This window comes from Austrofundulus limnaeus, unplaced genomic scaffold, assembly GCF_001266775.1.
Source record: "Austrofundulus limnaeus strain Quisiro unplaced genomic scaffold, Austrofundulus_limnaeus-1.0 Scaffold1350, whole genome shotgun sequence".
In the NCBI taxonomy this organism is placed as follows: domain Eukaryota; kingdom Metazoa; phylum Chordata; class Actinopteri; order Cyprinodontiformes; family Rivulidae; genus Austrofundulus; species Austrofundulus limnaeus.
The window spans coordinates 22,788-36,933 of NW_013953752.1; the positions used below are offsets into that span (position 1 = coordinate 22,788).

The 14,146-nt window shown below is 41.4% G+C and overlaps 1 protein-coding gene across 1 annotated transcript in view; it reads left to right on the plus strand.

The window, feature by feature from the left end:
• The first annotated feature begins 1,600 nt into the window (after nt 1-1,600).
• LOC106535062 (myosin-3) overlaps nt 1,601-14,146 on the plus strand; it is a 23,459-nt gene continuing 10,913 nt past the window's right edge. The window contains exons 1-26 of the mRNA XM_014031940.1: nt 1,601-1,644; nt 2,978-3,056; nt 3,127-3,342; nt 3,416-3,559; nt 4,970-5,126; nt 5,210-5,237; nt 5,309-5,417; nt 5,493-5,585; nt 6,995-7,058; nt 7,127-7,225; nt 7,293-7,396; nt 7,473-7,611; nt 7,683-7,801; nt 7,952-8,101; nt 8,182-8,352; nt 8,425-8,731; nt 8,799-8,875; nt 9,497-9,584; nt 9,655-9,772; nt 9,847-9,970; nt 10,044-10,180; nt 10,258-10,513; nt 11,342-11,584; nt 11,662-11,838; nt 11,907-12,052; nt 12,328-12,418. Of these exons, the coding sequence (XP_013887394.1) occupies nt 3,139-3,342; nt 3,416-3,559; nt 4,970-5,126; nt 5,210-5,237; nt 5,309-5,417; nt 5,493-5,585; nt 6,995-7,058; nt 7,127-7,225; nt 7,293-7,396; nt 7,473-7,611; nt 7,683-7,801; nt 7,952-8,101; nt 8,182-8,352; nt 8,425-8,731; nt 8,799-8,875; nt 9,497-9,584; nt 9,655-9,772; nt 9,847-9,970; nt 10,044-10,180; nt 10,258-10,513; nt 11,342-11,584; nt 11,662-11,838; nt 11,907-12,052; nt 12,328-12,418 (3,345 nt within the window). The 5' untranslated portion in view covers nt 1,601-1,644; nt 2,978-3,056; nt 3,127-3,138. The remainder of the gene's footprint in view (nt 1,645-2,977; nt 3,057-3,126; nt 3,343-3,415; nt 3,560-4,969; nt 5,127-5,209; nt 5,238-5,308; nt 5,418-5,492; nt 5,586-6,994; nt 7,059-7,126; nt 7,226-7,292; nt 7,397-7,472; nt 7,612-7,682; nt 7,802-7,951; nt 8,102-8,181; nt 8,353-8,424; nt 8,732-8,798; nt 8,876-9,496; nt 9,585-9,654; nt 9,773-9,846; nt 9,971-10,043; nt 10,181-10,257; nt 10,514-11,341; nt 11,585-11,661; nt 11,839-11,906; nt 12,053-12,327; nt 12,419-14,146) is intronic.

Genomic DNA, 14,146 nt, shown 5'->3' on the forward strand with positions numbered 1-14,146 from the left:
AATTTGGAACCATGACATTTATAAATGTACGAATAACATGTAGAAAATCTGCCTTTTAAAAATAAACCCCTATTTTCTTCCCCTTCTGTAAGGCTAAATAAGGCAAAATATTGCTGTAATTTTTGACTGTGTAACTTTACCAACAGCACACCATAGTGAGTGGTATAGCAGGGCTTTAATTCTAATACATGTTTATTTAAAAAAATAAAATGCAATAAAAGTGATTGTGTCTGTAAAACTCAGTATTTCTTGTGTAGATGAGTCTGAATGTTTAAAGATAAAACTATCAGCTTTAATCTCCTTTTCTCAAAGATTTCATGCTGAGCATGAGGAGCAGGACTGTCCTGATTCTGTATCTCAGCTTTTACAGGAGCTTGTTAGAAAATTGGACACGTAGATCTACAAGATATCGTCTTTCCAAACCCCACACTCCTCCTGGGGTTGGGAGTGGGGGATGCTCTTAGTGTAACCCTGAAAACTGAATCCCTTCTCCTCTTGTGTTCGATCTGTGAGAGCGCTCTCTGCTCTCTGAGCTTCTGCTGCCTGAAAACCTGCCCTGAATTATTAGAAAGAGGATTTCTGTTCATTTGGATCTTCTGGCTTCAGCTAAACTATTTTTTTATTAATAAAAGTGATGATGAAGGCAGAGCTGCTGCAGAACATAATAAATGTCTCCAGTAAACATGCCTGATGCCAGAACTTCTACCAGCTCTGAACAAAGAAGTTAAAAAAGTTCCTACCATGCTGAAAGGCTGAGGACGGGTCAGACAGCCAGCTCCTGCWCACATGAAGGAAGACAGAGAGGATTATGGGATCTCATTACAACCATCTGAAGTCTGCAGTCACAGCTGAGGAGGCAGGAGAATCTGACAGGAAGAGACTTCTCCTCCAGATAAATGACTTTTTTTCATGTTTGACTCAGAAAAAGACGTGTTTGAGTTCTGATCTTTCTGTGTGAGTCTTTGTTTGGGCCTGAGCTTGTCCCTCAGCCAGTCTGACACGTTTCCTATTTACTGCGACACAACAAGGACTTTTCTGTCCTGCCAGCTTGTTATGTTCTGTAAATCAATCAGCTCTGCAGAAACTGAGAACTGGCCCGTTCAGACTGCAAACAGATGAGGCCCGACTCCGTCAGGACACTGAAGACGCTCTGCAGACAAACTAGTTTCACTTCTACCCAAATCAAACTGTGTGTTTGATATTTTCAGCTACAATCAGTTCAACTTCACAACCTGACGTTAGAATTAGGGCTGTGAAATAATCGAGTTAACKCTGATTAATTTTAGTGCTGCATGGGCACACATTAAAAATTGTAATCATTTGACAGCCCTAGCTAGAATACCTGGTCTCCTCAGCCCACCTGCATGCCCACTCTCCACCACTGCTCTTTCCCTCTGTCRTGGTCTGGGTTTATTTTCTTTAACTTTCTAGTGTTTTTAATGTTCTCCTGTGTTGCTCTGCCCTACAGCCCCGCCCACGCACACCTGATCCCCCTTGTGTCTCCCCAGGTGTTTCCGATTGTCTCCTAATTTGTCTCTTRATTTGCCTTTACATTTAGTGTCTTGTCCTCAGTCTGGGTCCGTTCGTTGTGCTGTTTACCCAGCCAGTGTGGTGTGTTCCTTGTGTTTCCCTGAGAAGTTATCAGTGAGTTTTTGAGCTGCTTTTCAGCCCTCTTCTGTCTGTTAAACTTTATTTTTCTCTTTGGATTTTTGCCTGCGCCGTGGGTCATTCTGCCTCGCACCTCACAACCTCATGTTTTACTAGTTTATTTAGTAAAAACTTGTATTAAACTGCCTTTTCTGTCTGTTTGTGGAGTAATCTGATTTAAAATAAACACAAGTTAACTCACAAACTTTGGTTTGTTTTTAGAAAAAAWTCAAGTAAAACATCTAAAAAGCCCTCGATGAGGACGACCAAACAGCAGAACTGATCCAGTCCTACAGTCTTCAAGCTGGCCCAGAGTTATATGCACACAAAATAAAAGTTTTTAAAGAAAACTCCTGGATTTTTAGCAGGTTTGAGGGCAGTGATGTTTGAATTGTTGTCATTTTGAAAGAGAAAAGTGTGTAAATTAAAGCTCTTCACCTTGCTGTGACATTACACCAACAAGAGACAGGTTTGTCCTCACACACTCCTGCACACTGCACTGGTTGATGTGGAGCACTGCCACAGTCTCAGTGTTAAAACAACTCAGGCTTTTTGTGGCCTTTCTTTCCACAGCAGCTGCCAGCAATAATCCTCCGAAAGGAAAACGATCAATCCTCTTCAAATCCACTTTTAAAGGGTGTCTGCTTGTTCGTCTCCGGACACTAATCACCAGCTTCATCCACCGAAATACCCGTTTAACCCTCCAGCTGATCCGCAGGAGTATTCAGCTCATAAATAACCCCCAGCTTCTCCTTTAGAAAGCACAACAAAGATTAACTTTTAATTTAGAAAAGAGGTCACAGAGCAGGAAGACTGATCCAACTAGAGGAACATTGTGTTAGCAGCGTGTTTCATGAAACGTTGCACAGATTTCKGTGAAAGAACTGATGGAGTCGATGCGATTAAAGATGGCTGCAGCGCTGTCAGTTTAAGCTAAAATGTGGTGTAGAAGTGGCAGGAAACCACCAGTTCCATTCCTAAAACAGTAGGGTTTTATTTTATGGAGTTCCATTTGCGCCAAAAATATGTTGTTGAGCCTTTGTCCATGTTCTTAAACTAACACGAGGTATGAGAACATGGACAAAGGCTCAACAACWTATTTTTGGCACAAATGGAACTCCAWAAACGTCCAGCAGGTAAATTAAATAAAACCAGAGGCAGATTTGACCTCTCATTGTGTTAAAGGGTAATTATAGCCGGTCTGTGTCTTTGGGCTTAACGTTGATCCRTCCTGGTTCGGCATGTTACCGGTTCCTGTCCGTGTAAAAGAAGAAGGCCTCACTTCAAGGACAATGCTTCTGTATATAAAGAGACAAGTGTCTTGTTGCAGGAGGACAGTCCTGCTCTGTGACGAGCTGCTGCCAGAATCTTAGGAAAACTTTCCGTTCCTGCTCCGGTGCAGTCAATCAGTGAGTAGATTGTGTTTTTTAATATGTTTGAATTTACCGATGAGACACTGAAGGAGATGTTTGGTTTCAGGAGGGATAGAAAATGAGTGCTGATGGGGAAATGGTGATTTTCGGGCCTGCAGCCCAGTACCTCCGTAAGTCTGAGAAGGAGCGAACAGAGGCCCAGAACCACCCGTTTGACAGCAAGACGGCCTGCTTCGTAAGTGACGAGAAAGAGCTGTACGTGAAGGCCAAGGTGCAGGACAGAGCTGAGGGCAAAGTCACAGTGAAGACCATCGATGACAGAGTGAGCGTCTTTTATTTCTGGAGTAAACATAGTTAGTTTCACTTTATACAGATGTTTAAATGTGTTTCTACAGACTGTGGTGGTCAGGGAGGACCAGGTGTTTCCCATGAACCCCCCTAAGTTTGATAAGATTGAAGACATGGTGATGATGACACACCTGCATGAACCTGCGGTGCTTTTCAACCTGAAGGAGCGATACGCAGCATGGATGATCTATGTGAGTCTGTCAGAGTTGAATTACTTTATTATAAGGTTTACTAATTAAACTATACATTAATGAGAAAAGAGCCTTAGCTAAAAGTACGTAGTATACTTGAAGTACATTTTAATAAGTCTACCTGAGTATAAGTTTAAGTATTTCAAGTATACTAGGCACCATATACTTGTAGTGTACTAGAAAGTTTACTGAATTAATACTTGTTCATACTAAAATGGGAGTTTTTTAGTTTATAAAAAGTATACATTAAGTATAGCAAAAAAGTAGTATACTTGTTCATTTTAATAAATACACTTGAGTACAACTTGAAGTATATCAAGTATATTAGGCACAATGTACTTGTAGTGTACTAGAAAAATACTGATATAATACTCCTTTGTGCTTTTTTGTTGTTTATAAAAAGTATACCGCAAGTATACTGTTATGTCTTTTTAAGTTTATAAACTTACCAAAAAGAATTATACTTTAAGTACATGTCATTAAATATACTAAAGTATATATAAGTGTATTTCCCTAAGTGTACTTTTATTTACCACGTACACTGGTAGAAGTATACTAGCAGTTTACTAACAAGTATACTTCCAGGACTAAATTGGCCCACAAGACGTTTATGAAAGTATACTCAGAAGTACACTGAAAGTAATTTTCTAAGTACACTTTTAGTTCAATTTTGAAATATTCTACAAATAAACCAGTCTGTGTGAAAATGTACTTTCAGTGTACTACTAAAGCTTATCTTGGCCAGAACTTGAAACATTAGTATAAACTCAGTATACTTAAACATTTACTGTAGTATGTTTTTAATACAAGCCAAGTATAGTGTAAGATAAACTTGGTGAAGTATATCTCAGATAAGTACATAAAAACTGGAAGTATAGTCTTTTTTAAGTTTAAAATTAGTATACTTAATGGATATTTACTAGGGGTGCAACAATACATGTACCCACATCGAACCATATAGAACAGTGCTTTAGGTTCAATACACACTTGTATGGAACAATACAGATTTTTAAAATTGACTTTATGAACTTGTCTTCTGAAGATGCTCTGTGTTGAAGGATCAGTGGATCTGTGTTCGACTACTCCACCTAGGCTGCATTTTTGAGCACAGATCCACTGAGAAACTTGCTGTTTCAGCAATATTTAATTTAAAATCTGTACTTTTGAGGTTAAACAAATGTTCATAATTAATTTAAATAAATTACAAGTTAAAAAGGTCATGGACATTTCTCTTTTTTGTACTGAAAAAAATATCGAACCCTGAGACTAAAGTATCGAACCGAACCGAACCAAATCGTGAATTTTTTGTATCTTTGCACCCCTAATATTTCCTACTTTTTGCTAAGGGAGGCTGAAAATGGTCAACCAGTTGAAGCAACATAAAACACTGAGTTTGTGTTTTCCTTGCAGACCTACTCTGGACTCTTCTGTGTCACCGTTAATCCTTACAAATGGCTGCCGGTTTACAACCCAGAAGTGGTCCAGGCCTATAGGGGGAAGAAGAGGATGGAGGTCCCCCCTCACATCTTCGCCCTATCTGACAATGCCTACCAGTTCATGCTGACAGGTACTGCAGCTAGAAAAACCGGAGCGAATAAAAATCTCTTTTCTCTTCCATCTTTATTTGACTCGCCTGCTCTCTGTCCTCAGATCGAGAGAATCAGTCGATTCTCATCACGTAAGTTCATGAATCACGATTCTGAGAATCTCAGATAGCGAAATGAGTCTGAGTGTTTGGGTTTTCCTCAGCGGAGAATCTGGCGCCGGTAAAACCGTCAACACCAAACGGGTCATTCAGTATTTCGCAACCATCGCGGTTCCCACTGACAAGAAGAAAGAGGCCAACGGCAAAATCAAGGTCGCACTCACAGAGTCCATCGTTCGTGTGTAAAAATGTAGACGGAGTTAAATTTCCATGTTGGTTCTTCCTCAGGGGACTCTGGAGGATCAGATCATCCAGGCCAACCCACTGCTGGAGGCGTTCGGGAATGCCAAGACTGTGAGGAATGACAACTCGTCTCGTTTCGTGAGTCTCATTAACCAGGATGAACCTTGGCCCCACATGGGGCACCAAAATGAAGTGGTGTATTCTTTAACCATTTAGCAAAAAAGATTAAAGACTCAACTCCAAGGTGACAACAAACAAAGGCTTTATTCTAACTGGCACATCAGTGGAACAGTCTTCACTCCTAAAAAATCCAAAGTCTTACAGTTTCTAAGACCTATTGATGTGTGTTTATTGCAGCATCAAAACCCTGTTCTGATGCTCAAACTGCATTGACGATGGTACAAGAAATTCCTGGGGAATAGAAACAGAACAGTTGTCTTTCTCTAAACAAAACTTTGGTCAAATCAATCCAATAAGTCACTTCATGTTTTACATAATGAGTGGACTGCATGCAACATATTTCCTGGAATAAAATCAAATCATTCAGAGTTATTTATCAAAAATGCTTTCTACTGCATAAAACAGCATTGGTAATTTTCTATTTCTTTTAACTTCTTTTAACTTCTATTAACCTACGATCTGTAAGTTGAACCTGAGCATGTTTGGTATCAATAGAAACCTAAGAATCTTGGCTAAAAGTTCATGGAAACTATATTTACATTTACGAAACACAGTTCAAATGACAGGCTTGAATCAGAAAGTACACAAACTGTGTTGCAAATCTGTAAAAAACATTACAACAAATCTGTAAAGGAAAAGAATTTGGCATTTGTTTTTGAAGCAAGTCAAAGCAGATACCAAAATATGTAATAAAGTGTGCTGAAAGTCTTTTTTTAACTTGATTTTGAGTGAATATGGTCCAACTGAAGTCAAATATAATTTTCCATTGTTTTATATAACATATATGGTGACAAAATAAATGTTGGATAATTTTTCAAAAGAACAATCATTCAATAACAAGTCGTTTAAAGGCAGGTAAGAAAAAATAAAAAACTTCTGGGTGTAAAAACTTCAGATTTCTTAACATTTATTAATGGTACCATCATGTTCTGTCCTGTGCAGAACAACAAAACACTATATTATTTCTTTGATAAAACCTCTGTAACTTTACTCTAGTTAATTTTAGCAGCATGAATCTTTGCACAGGTAATGTACACAAGTGGATTTATGATTTCGAAGAGTTTTAGCCGGATTCATTATGGTTTTAAATAGGTAATGTACTGTCTAATGAAAACATTATTCAGACGGGAGGGAAAATATGTTCCATCCTCAATATCTCTAAAACCACAACATCTGTTTTAATACTTACACTTTTGATGAAACCTCTCAAGTGTTGCTTTATTTTGATACCAAGATTATTCATGTAGAGTTTGTAAATGCTGAGATACACTCAGTTACATTTCAGCATGGTATTTTGAGCAAAAACCTCAAGAAAACCCCTTGGAGCTGAAGGTTAAACAGGAATTTTTACTTTTTTCTCATTCCAGGGTAAATTTATCAGAATCCACTTCGGTGCGACCGGTAAACTGGCCTCTGCCGACATCGAAACCTGTAAGTTTGTATTGAAAGATACTGAACGTAAACCAGGCTGCTTTACTTCAGCTTTGATTTGCTGCTAGATCTGCTGGAAAAATCCCGTGTGACCTTCCAGCTGGCAGCTGAGCGAAGTTATCATATCTTTTATCAGCTCACCTGCAACAAGAAGCCGGAACTTATCGGTAAACCTGGTTTTATTAGAAGACTTACTTCAATGACAGTTAGTTAACTGTAGCTTCTGTTCTTCAGATATGCTCCTCATCACCACCAACCCCTTTGACTTCGCCTTCATCAGTCAGGGAGAAATCAGCGTGACGAGCATCAACGACGCCGAGGAGCTGCTGGCTACAGACGTGAGTCCAAACAGGAAGTCAAAGCCTCACGAGTCAGAAGCACTACATGTGGTTTCTGTTTTATTTTTTAACACAGGAGGCGTTTGATATTCTGGGCTTCTCAGCTGAGGAGAAAACGTCTGCCTACAAGCTGACTGGCGCCGTGATGCATTATGGGAACATGAAGTTCAAACAGAAGCAGCGGGAGGAGCAGGCCGAGCCCGACGGCACTGAGGGTGAGGACGCTCAACGGGAGTGTAGAGTTTAAAAAACAGAGATAAAAATAAATGTGTTTGTTTGTTTACAGAGGCTGATAAAGCTGCGTATCTGATGGGCCTGAACTCTGCAGACCTGCTGAAGAACCTGTGTTATCCCAGAGTGAAGGTTGGAAATGAGTTTGTTACCAAAGGACAAAATGTTCAGCAGGTAAAGAACATTAAAGTGTCCCTCCAGAACATGTCACATTCTCAAACATTTATTTTTTCTCTGACTGGTGTAGTTTGAGTTTATTTTCACAAATAAACAACAAAGAATAAATAAAACACCTGAGGACAGATGTGCCCATTGTTCTTACAGGTTTACAACTCCATCGGCGCTCTGGCAAAATCTGTGTATGAGAAGATGTTCCTGTGGATGGTTCTACGAATCAACCAGCAACTCGACACCAAACAACCCAGACAGCATTTTATTGGAGTTCTGGACATCGCTGGCTTTGAGATCTTTGATGTAGGTCTTGATTTAAACACCTCAGTTTACTGAAGTTTAAGAGTTTGTTTTTTAAAAATGTATTTATTTGTTGTGTTTAGTACAACAGCATGGAGCAGCTTTGCATTAACTTCACTAACGAGAAGCTGCAGCAGTTTTTCAACCATCACATGTTCGTCCTGGAGCAAGAGGAGTACAAGAAGGAAGGGATCGAGTGGGAGTTCATTGACTTTGGCATGGACCTGGCCGCCTGCATCGAACTCATCGAAAAGGTAAAACCAAACCTCATCCGTCGACCAAAACAACTCCCGGTCTTTTTGTAAACAGCTCGGTTATTTTCCAAGCCCATGGGAATCTTCTCCATCCTGGAAGAGGAATGCATGTTCCCCAAATCCACAGACGCGTCCTTCAAAAACAAGCTGTACGACCAACATCTGGGCAAGAACAGCTGCTTCCTGAAGCCCAAAGTGGTGAAGGGGAAGCCCGAGGCCCACTTCACGTTGGTGCACTATGCCGGCAACGTGGACTACAATATCACCGGCTGGCTGGTGAAGAACAAAGACCCCCTGAATGAATCAGTGGTCCAACTTTACCAGAAGTCTTCAAACAAAACACTGGCCATGCTGTATGCAAGCTTCTCTGGAACAGACGGTAGGTTGGTTCAACCTTTTGTTCATTTATTTTCATCATGTTTGCTTATTATAAGCTTTTATTGCAGAGGCAGCTGGAGGAGGAAGCAAAAAGGGCTCAAAGAAGAAGGGAGCATCTTTCCAAACAGTGTCAGCTCTGTTCAGGGTAAGAGAAAATAATAATAAAAATGATACCAATGAGAACTCTATGAAGAACATGAGAGGTCATTTTACCAATGCATTCTCATGCCCCCCGCGTCAACGTATTGACGCTTGGTCAGGTCTGCGTCAACTTTCAGACGTGCCGAGTAGCCCCCGCATGTCCGTTCTTTACGAGCGCATTGTCATATTTTTCTACAAGAGTAGGAAATGTGCAAAATCAACCATCCCAGACCCTAAATTTAACTTCTATTAGCCTTATACAGCCCATCTCTTACCACAGACTYTAAAATTAACCATTAACCCTGATCCCTCATTTTAACCATTTTTTAAATGCAGAGAATTCACGAGAACTAACCATCCCAGACCCTAAATTTAACCTATATTAGCTATATATAGCCTATCCCTGACCCCAGTATCTCAAATTAACCATTAATCCTGATCCCTCACATTAACCTCAGACCCCCGACTCAAAGACTCCTAAGTGACGCAACCTGGAAAAGCTGCGAGCGGCAATGACGAGTGCGCGAGGGTACCCGACGCATCAAAACTGAATGCAGACGGTCCCTACCCAAGCGTCAATATGTTGACGAGTCCAACATGAGAATGTATTAATTTTACCATCCAGGAGAACCTTGGGAAGCTCATGACCAACCTGAGAACCACTCATCCTCACTTTGTTCGCTGCTTGATACCAAACGAGACCAAAACCCCAGGTAGTCCCTGTAGATAAGAACACTTTTATCCCTGAAGGACATACAGAAACTATCCTCACCTCTGATGCAGGAACGATGGAGAACTCTCTGGTCATCCACCAGCTTCGATGTAACGGTGTGCTGGAAGGAATCCGGATCTGCAGGAAAGGATTCCCCAGCAGAATCCTTTACGGGGACTTCAAGCAGAGGTAAAGAAACTTTAACTCTTCGACGTTTTGTCAGGTCTGCTTTCATCCTCAGATGTGAGACCCCGCCCCCTCAGGTACAGGATTCTTAACGCCAGCGCCGTGCCTGAAGGACAGTTCATGGACAACAAGAAGGCTGCGGAGAAGCTGCTGAACTCCATCGACGTGGATCACACCCAGTACAAGTTTGGACACACAAAGGTCTTTATTTGTTGGTCAGCTGCTGTAAATACGTCTGCTGGAGCACCTTTAGTGAAGCAGTGAATCGTTTCAGGTGTTCTTTAAAGCCGGCCTGCTGGGGGCTCTGGAGGAGATGAGGGACGAGCGGTTAGCTCAGGTGGTCATGTCCACTCAGGCTCTGTGTCGCGGTTACCTCGTCCGCCTGGAGTACCAGAAGATGGTGGCCAGAAAGTAAAACAATTAAGCGTGAAACTGTATTTATTCAGTGGTGTGATGTAAGGAGCAACATGAATGCTTTGCTCCTGCAGGGAGGCCATCTACACGCTCCAGTATAATCTCCGCTCCTTTATGAACGTCAAACACTGGCCCTGGATGAAGCTCTACTTCAAGCTGAAGCCTCTTCTGAAGAGCGCCGAGGCCGAGAAGGAGATGGCCCAGATGAAGGTGGATTTCACCAAACTCAAGGAGGACCTGGCCAAATCCGAGAACCGGCGGAGGGAGCTGGAGGAGAAGATGGTCTCCATCATTCAAGAGAAAAACGATCTCCTGCTTCAAGTCCAGGCGGTAGGTTGAAGCACAACACAGATGTCATGAAGCATCTCAGTAATCCAGGTAGAAAAAAAAATCAAAAAGAAAAAATCAGTAGGTCCTCTGGATGGTTCTTCTTTAGTGAAAAGTTTTGTCTCTCCTCCAAGAGACTTCTTCAGTCTGATAAGTTTCAGGTGAACTCAGACTTATAAGCTCCGCCTCCACATGGACAAACAGGTTAGTCACATGCAAAAGAGGGCCATCGACTAACAATAGGCTTGATTAGCTCTATTTAGTCATATGCAAAAGAGGGCCATCGACTAACAATAGGCTTGATTAGCTCTATTGTTCATAGTCATGTGCCCCATCACCTGACCCGTGTCATTTTATGTGAATATAGTGAATGCAAGCGGGGGTTCAACATCCCTTGTTTTTGCCTCGCTTTCCCTCTTTGTGTTGGAATCATTGGGGCCCTGATTCATACCTTTTGCTCACAGAATCAGGGCCCCAATGATTCCAACACAAAGAGAGAAAGAGAGACAAAAACAAGGGATGTTGAACCCCCGCTTGCATTCACTATTCACATAACACGACACGGGTCAGATGATGGGGCACATGACTATGAACAATAGAGCTAATCAAGCCTATTGTTAGGCGATGGCCCTATTTTGCATGTGACTAACCTGTTTGTCCATGTGGAGGCGGAGCTTATAAGGCTGAGTTCACCTGAAACTCAGACTGAAGAAGTCTCTTGGAGGAGAGACGAAACATTTCACTAAAGAAGAACCATCCAGAGGACCTACTGATTTTTTCTTTTTGATTTTTTTTCACAACACAGAGGCACTAACTTCATTCTGTTTTCAGGAAGCCGACAACCTCCTCGATGCAGAGGAGAGGTGTGAAGGGCTCATCAAAAGCAAGATCCAGCTGGAGGCCAAGCTGAAGGAGGTGACAGAGAGGCTGGAGGACGAGGAGGAGGTGAACGCTGAGCTGACCGCCAAGAAGAGGAAACTGGAGGACGAGTGCGCCGAGCTGAAGCGGGACATCGACGACGTGGAGCTGACGTTGGCCAAAGTGGAGAAGGAGAAACACGCTGTGGAAAACAAGGTGAGACAGAAAACCTCTGCTGCCTGGAGCTGCTGGAGGACAATCGCTTCATTGTTTCTCCAAACCCGTGACTTCAGGTGAAGAAWCTGACTGAGGAGATCTTGAGTCAAGACGAAAACATCTCCAAACTGTCCAAAGAGAAGAAAGCTCTGCAGGAGGCCCACCAGCAGCTGCTGGACGACCTGCAGTCGGAGGAGGACAAAACAAACTCTCTGACCAAAGCTAGAACCAAACTGGAGCAGCAGGTGGACGAGGTGAGTCACTCAGAGCCCAGCAGAGGTCAGGTCAGGACGCAGGTGTTCATCACAGTTTAATGTTGCAGCTGGAGGGGGCGCTGGAACAAGAGAAGAAGGTCCGCATGGACCTGGAGAGAGCCAAGAGGAAGCTGGAGGGGGACCTGAAACTGGGCCAGGAGTCCATCATGGATCTGGAGAATGAGAAGCAGCAGCTGGATGAAAAACTGAAGAAGTAAGAAGGAAGTGTTCTGAGCATAATGCATTAGCATTAGCTTCCTTCACCTGGAGGCAAATCAGATTTTATTTATTTTAAAAAGGTTATAAATGTAAAAGAAAATGAAGTCTTTCTGCCTTTAACTGTGTTTTTAGATGTTTCAGATGATATGAAATCAGATCAGCTGATAATAATTCATCTTATAAACTGCAGATTCACTCACCTGTTGGAAATCTTGACCTGAAATAACAAACTGAAAAAAGATGATCATCGAGTTTTGCTTGGTTTGACAGGAAAGATTTTGAGCTGTCACAACTGCAGACCAAGATAGAAGATGAACAATCTCTCAGTGCTCAGCTTCAGAAGAAGATCAAAGAGCTTCAGGTGAGGAGGAACCAGTTCAACACATTTTCTGGACATCATCTTCTATCATATGTGACCCATCATATGGAAATGAGTATTAGGTCAACATTGATCAAAATAACCTAAGTACATATTCAGATTCCTGCTTTAAAAGCTACATTTTGATACCTGGATCATTCTGATATCATAAAAGGAACCAGAGACATGATATAATTTGTCTTGTTGGTTATGATAATACATTACTGTTTGGTCTAAACCCTAATTTTATGTAAATTTATTGAGTAATTTTTGATATAAATATAAAGAGGAAACCTCCAATATTATTTTTATATTAAGATTTCCCAGTTCGAAAGAAATAAAAACTTTGCTAGCTCGCAGGTAAAAATTCTAAATTTTAAGGTGTTTTTCCTCAAAATCAGGTTTTTTGTTGCTGCTGCTTAAAAAATGCTTCAAAATGTTTTTATAGGAAAATATTTCAGACAGTTCATTCAAATGATACATTGATAAGACATTAATTCATTATATTTTGACAAAATGCAATTTTTGCACACATTTAAATGAAAACCCTATACCTGCCTATTTCTCCACATTCCACTTTTGGACTTTCTGTATTTATTCAAGTATAATACATAAAATTAAATCCATAAAATCATCCATAAAGTTGGGGGGTAGTACTATACTCGGATAAATATTTTTATTTATGCATATTAACTGAAATATCGGCTTCATTCACAAAATTATTGAGTCCAGAAATGAGACCGCGTTGTAAAAAACAATTGAAGCGAGCTCACCTCTGACACTCCTCTGTGCTTCAGAGTGAGATAATAACAGATCCAGGCAGGAGACATGATGTGAAAGAAAGAGTGGGGGAATATTCCCTGCACCTTAGTAATGATAACGAACTAATGACATTAGTGTGTGACCGGGCCGCTCCTCGAACAACAACAAACACATGTTCGTCTGTAATGGCTGCMGTCTACCAGTGTTCTGAAAATGTTTGTATCCCTGAAAAAATGTTTCCCCACCAGAGGGGGCGCTCGCGAGTAGGAAGTAATCTGCTTTTCCCCCAGAAGATGTGAGGTTTTAGTAGGTACAGACCCAGAGCGCAGGCAAAAATCAAAGGTGCAACAAAAAGGTTTATTATAATAACAAAAAGAGGGCTGAAGACAGCAAAAACATACAGATAAGTGCTTCTCAGGAGGAACAGACAGAACACCACACAGGCTGAGGGGAAACAGCACAATGGACCGACACAAGACTGAGACAGGACAGGACTTAAATACACTGAAAACTAATGAATGAACAGAAAACACCTGGTGAGAAACATGAGGGTGACAATCAGGCTAATGTGGGGCAGCTGGGCTGAGACACACAGGGGAACATAGAAACACTAGGAAAACCAAGGTGGAAAATGATAGTGATGGGCAGTTTGAAGCTGAAGCTTCGGCGCATGTATTAAAAAAAACAACACACTGTTTCAGAAGCACTGTGTCGGAGCTTGATTCGTTTGGTAAAAGTCACGTGATCAGTGACGTCCGAAGCTTCGAAAGTGGTGAACTTACGTCACTGCTTTGGTACCTGATTCAAAGAAGTGAATCATTGGCTGGATTCGTGGTGTGTTTTGATGGCAAATGCGCAAAATATAACAAACCAGTGAAGGACTTATTGTGAGACGCAGAGGCAAACAAACATATGTGTTTAGTTTGTTGTGCAGTTTATAAACCTGGGCCAGATAGAGTGGGGGTCACA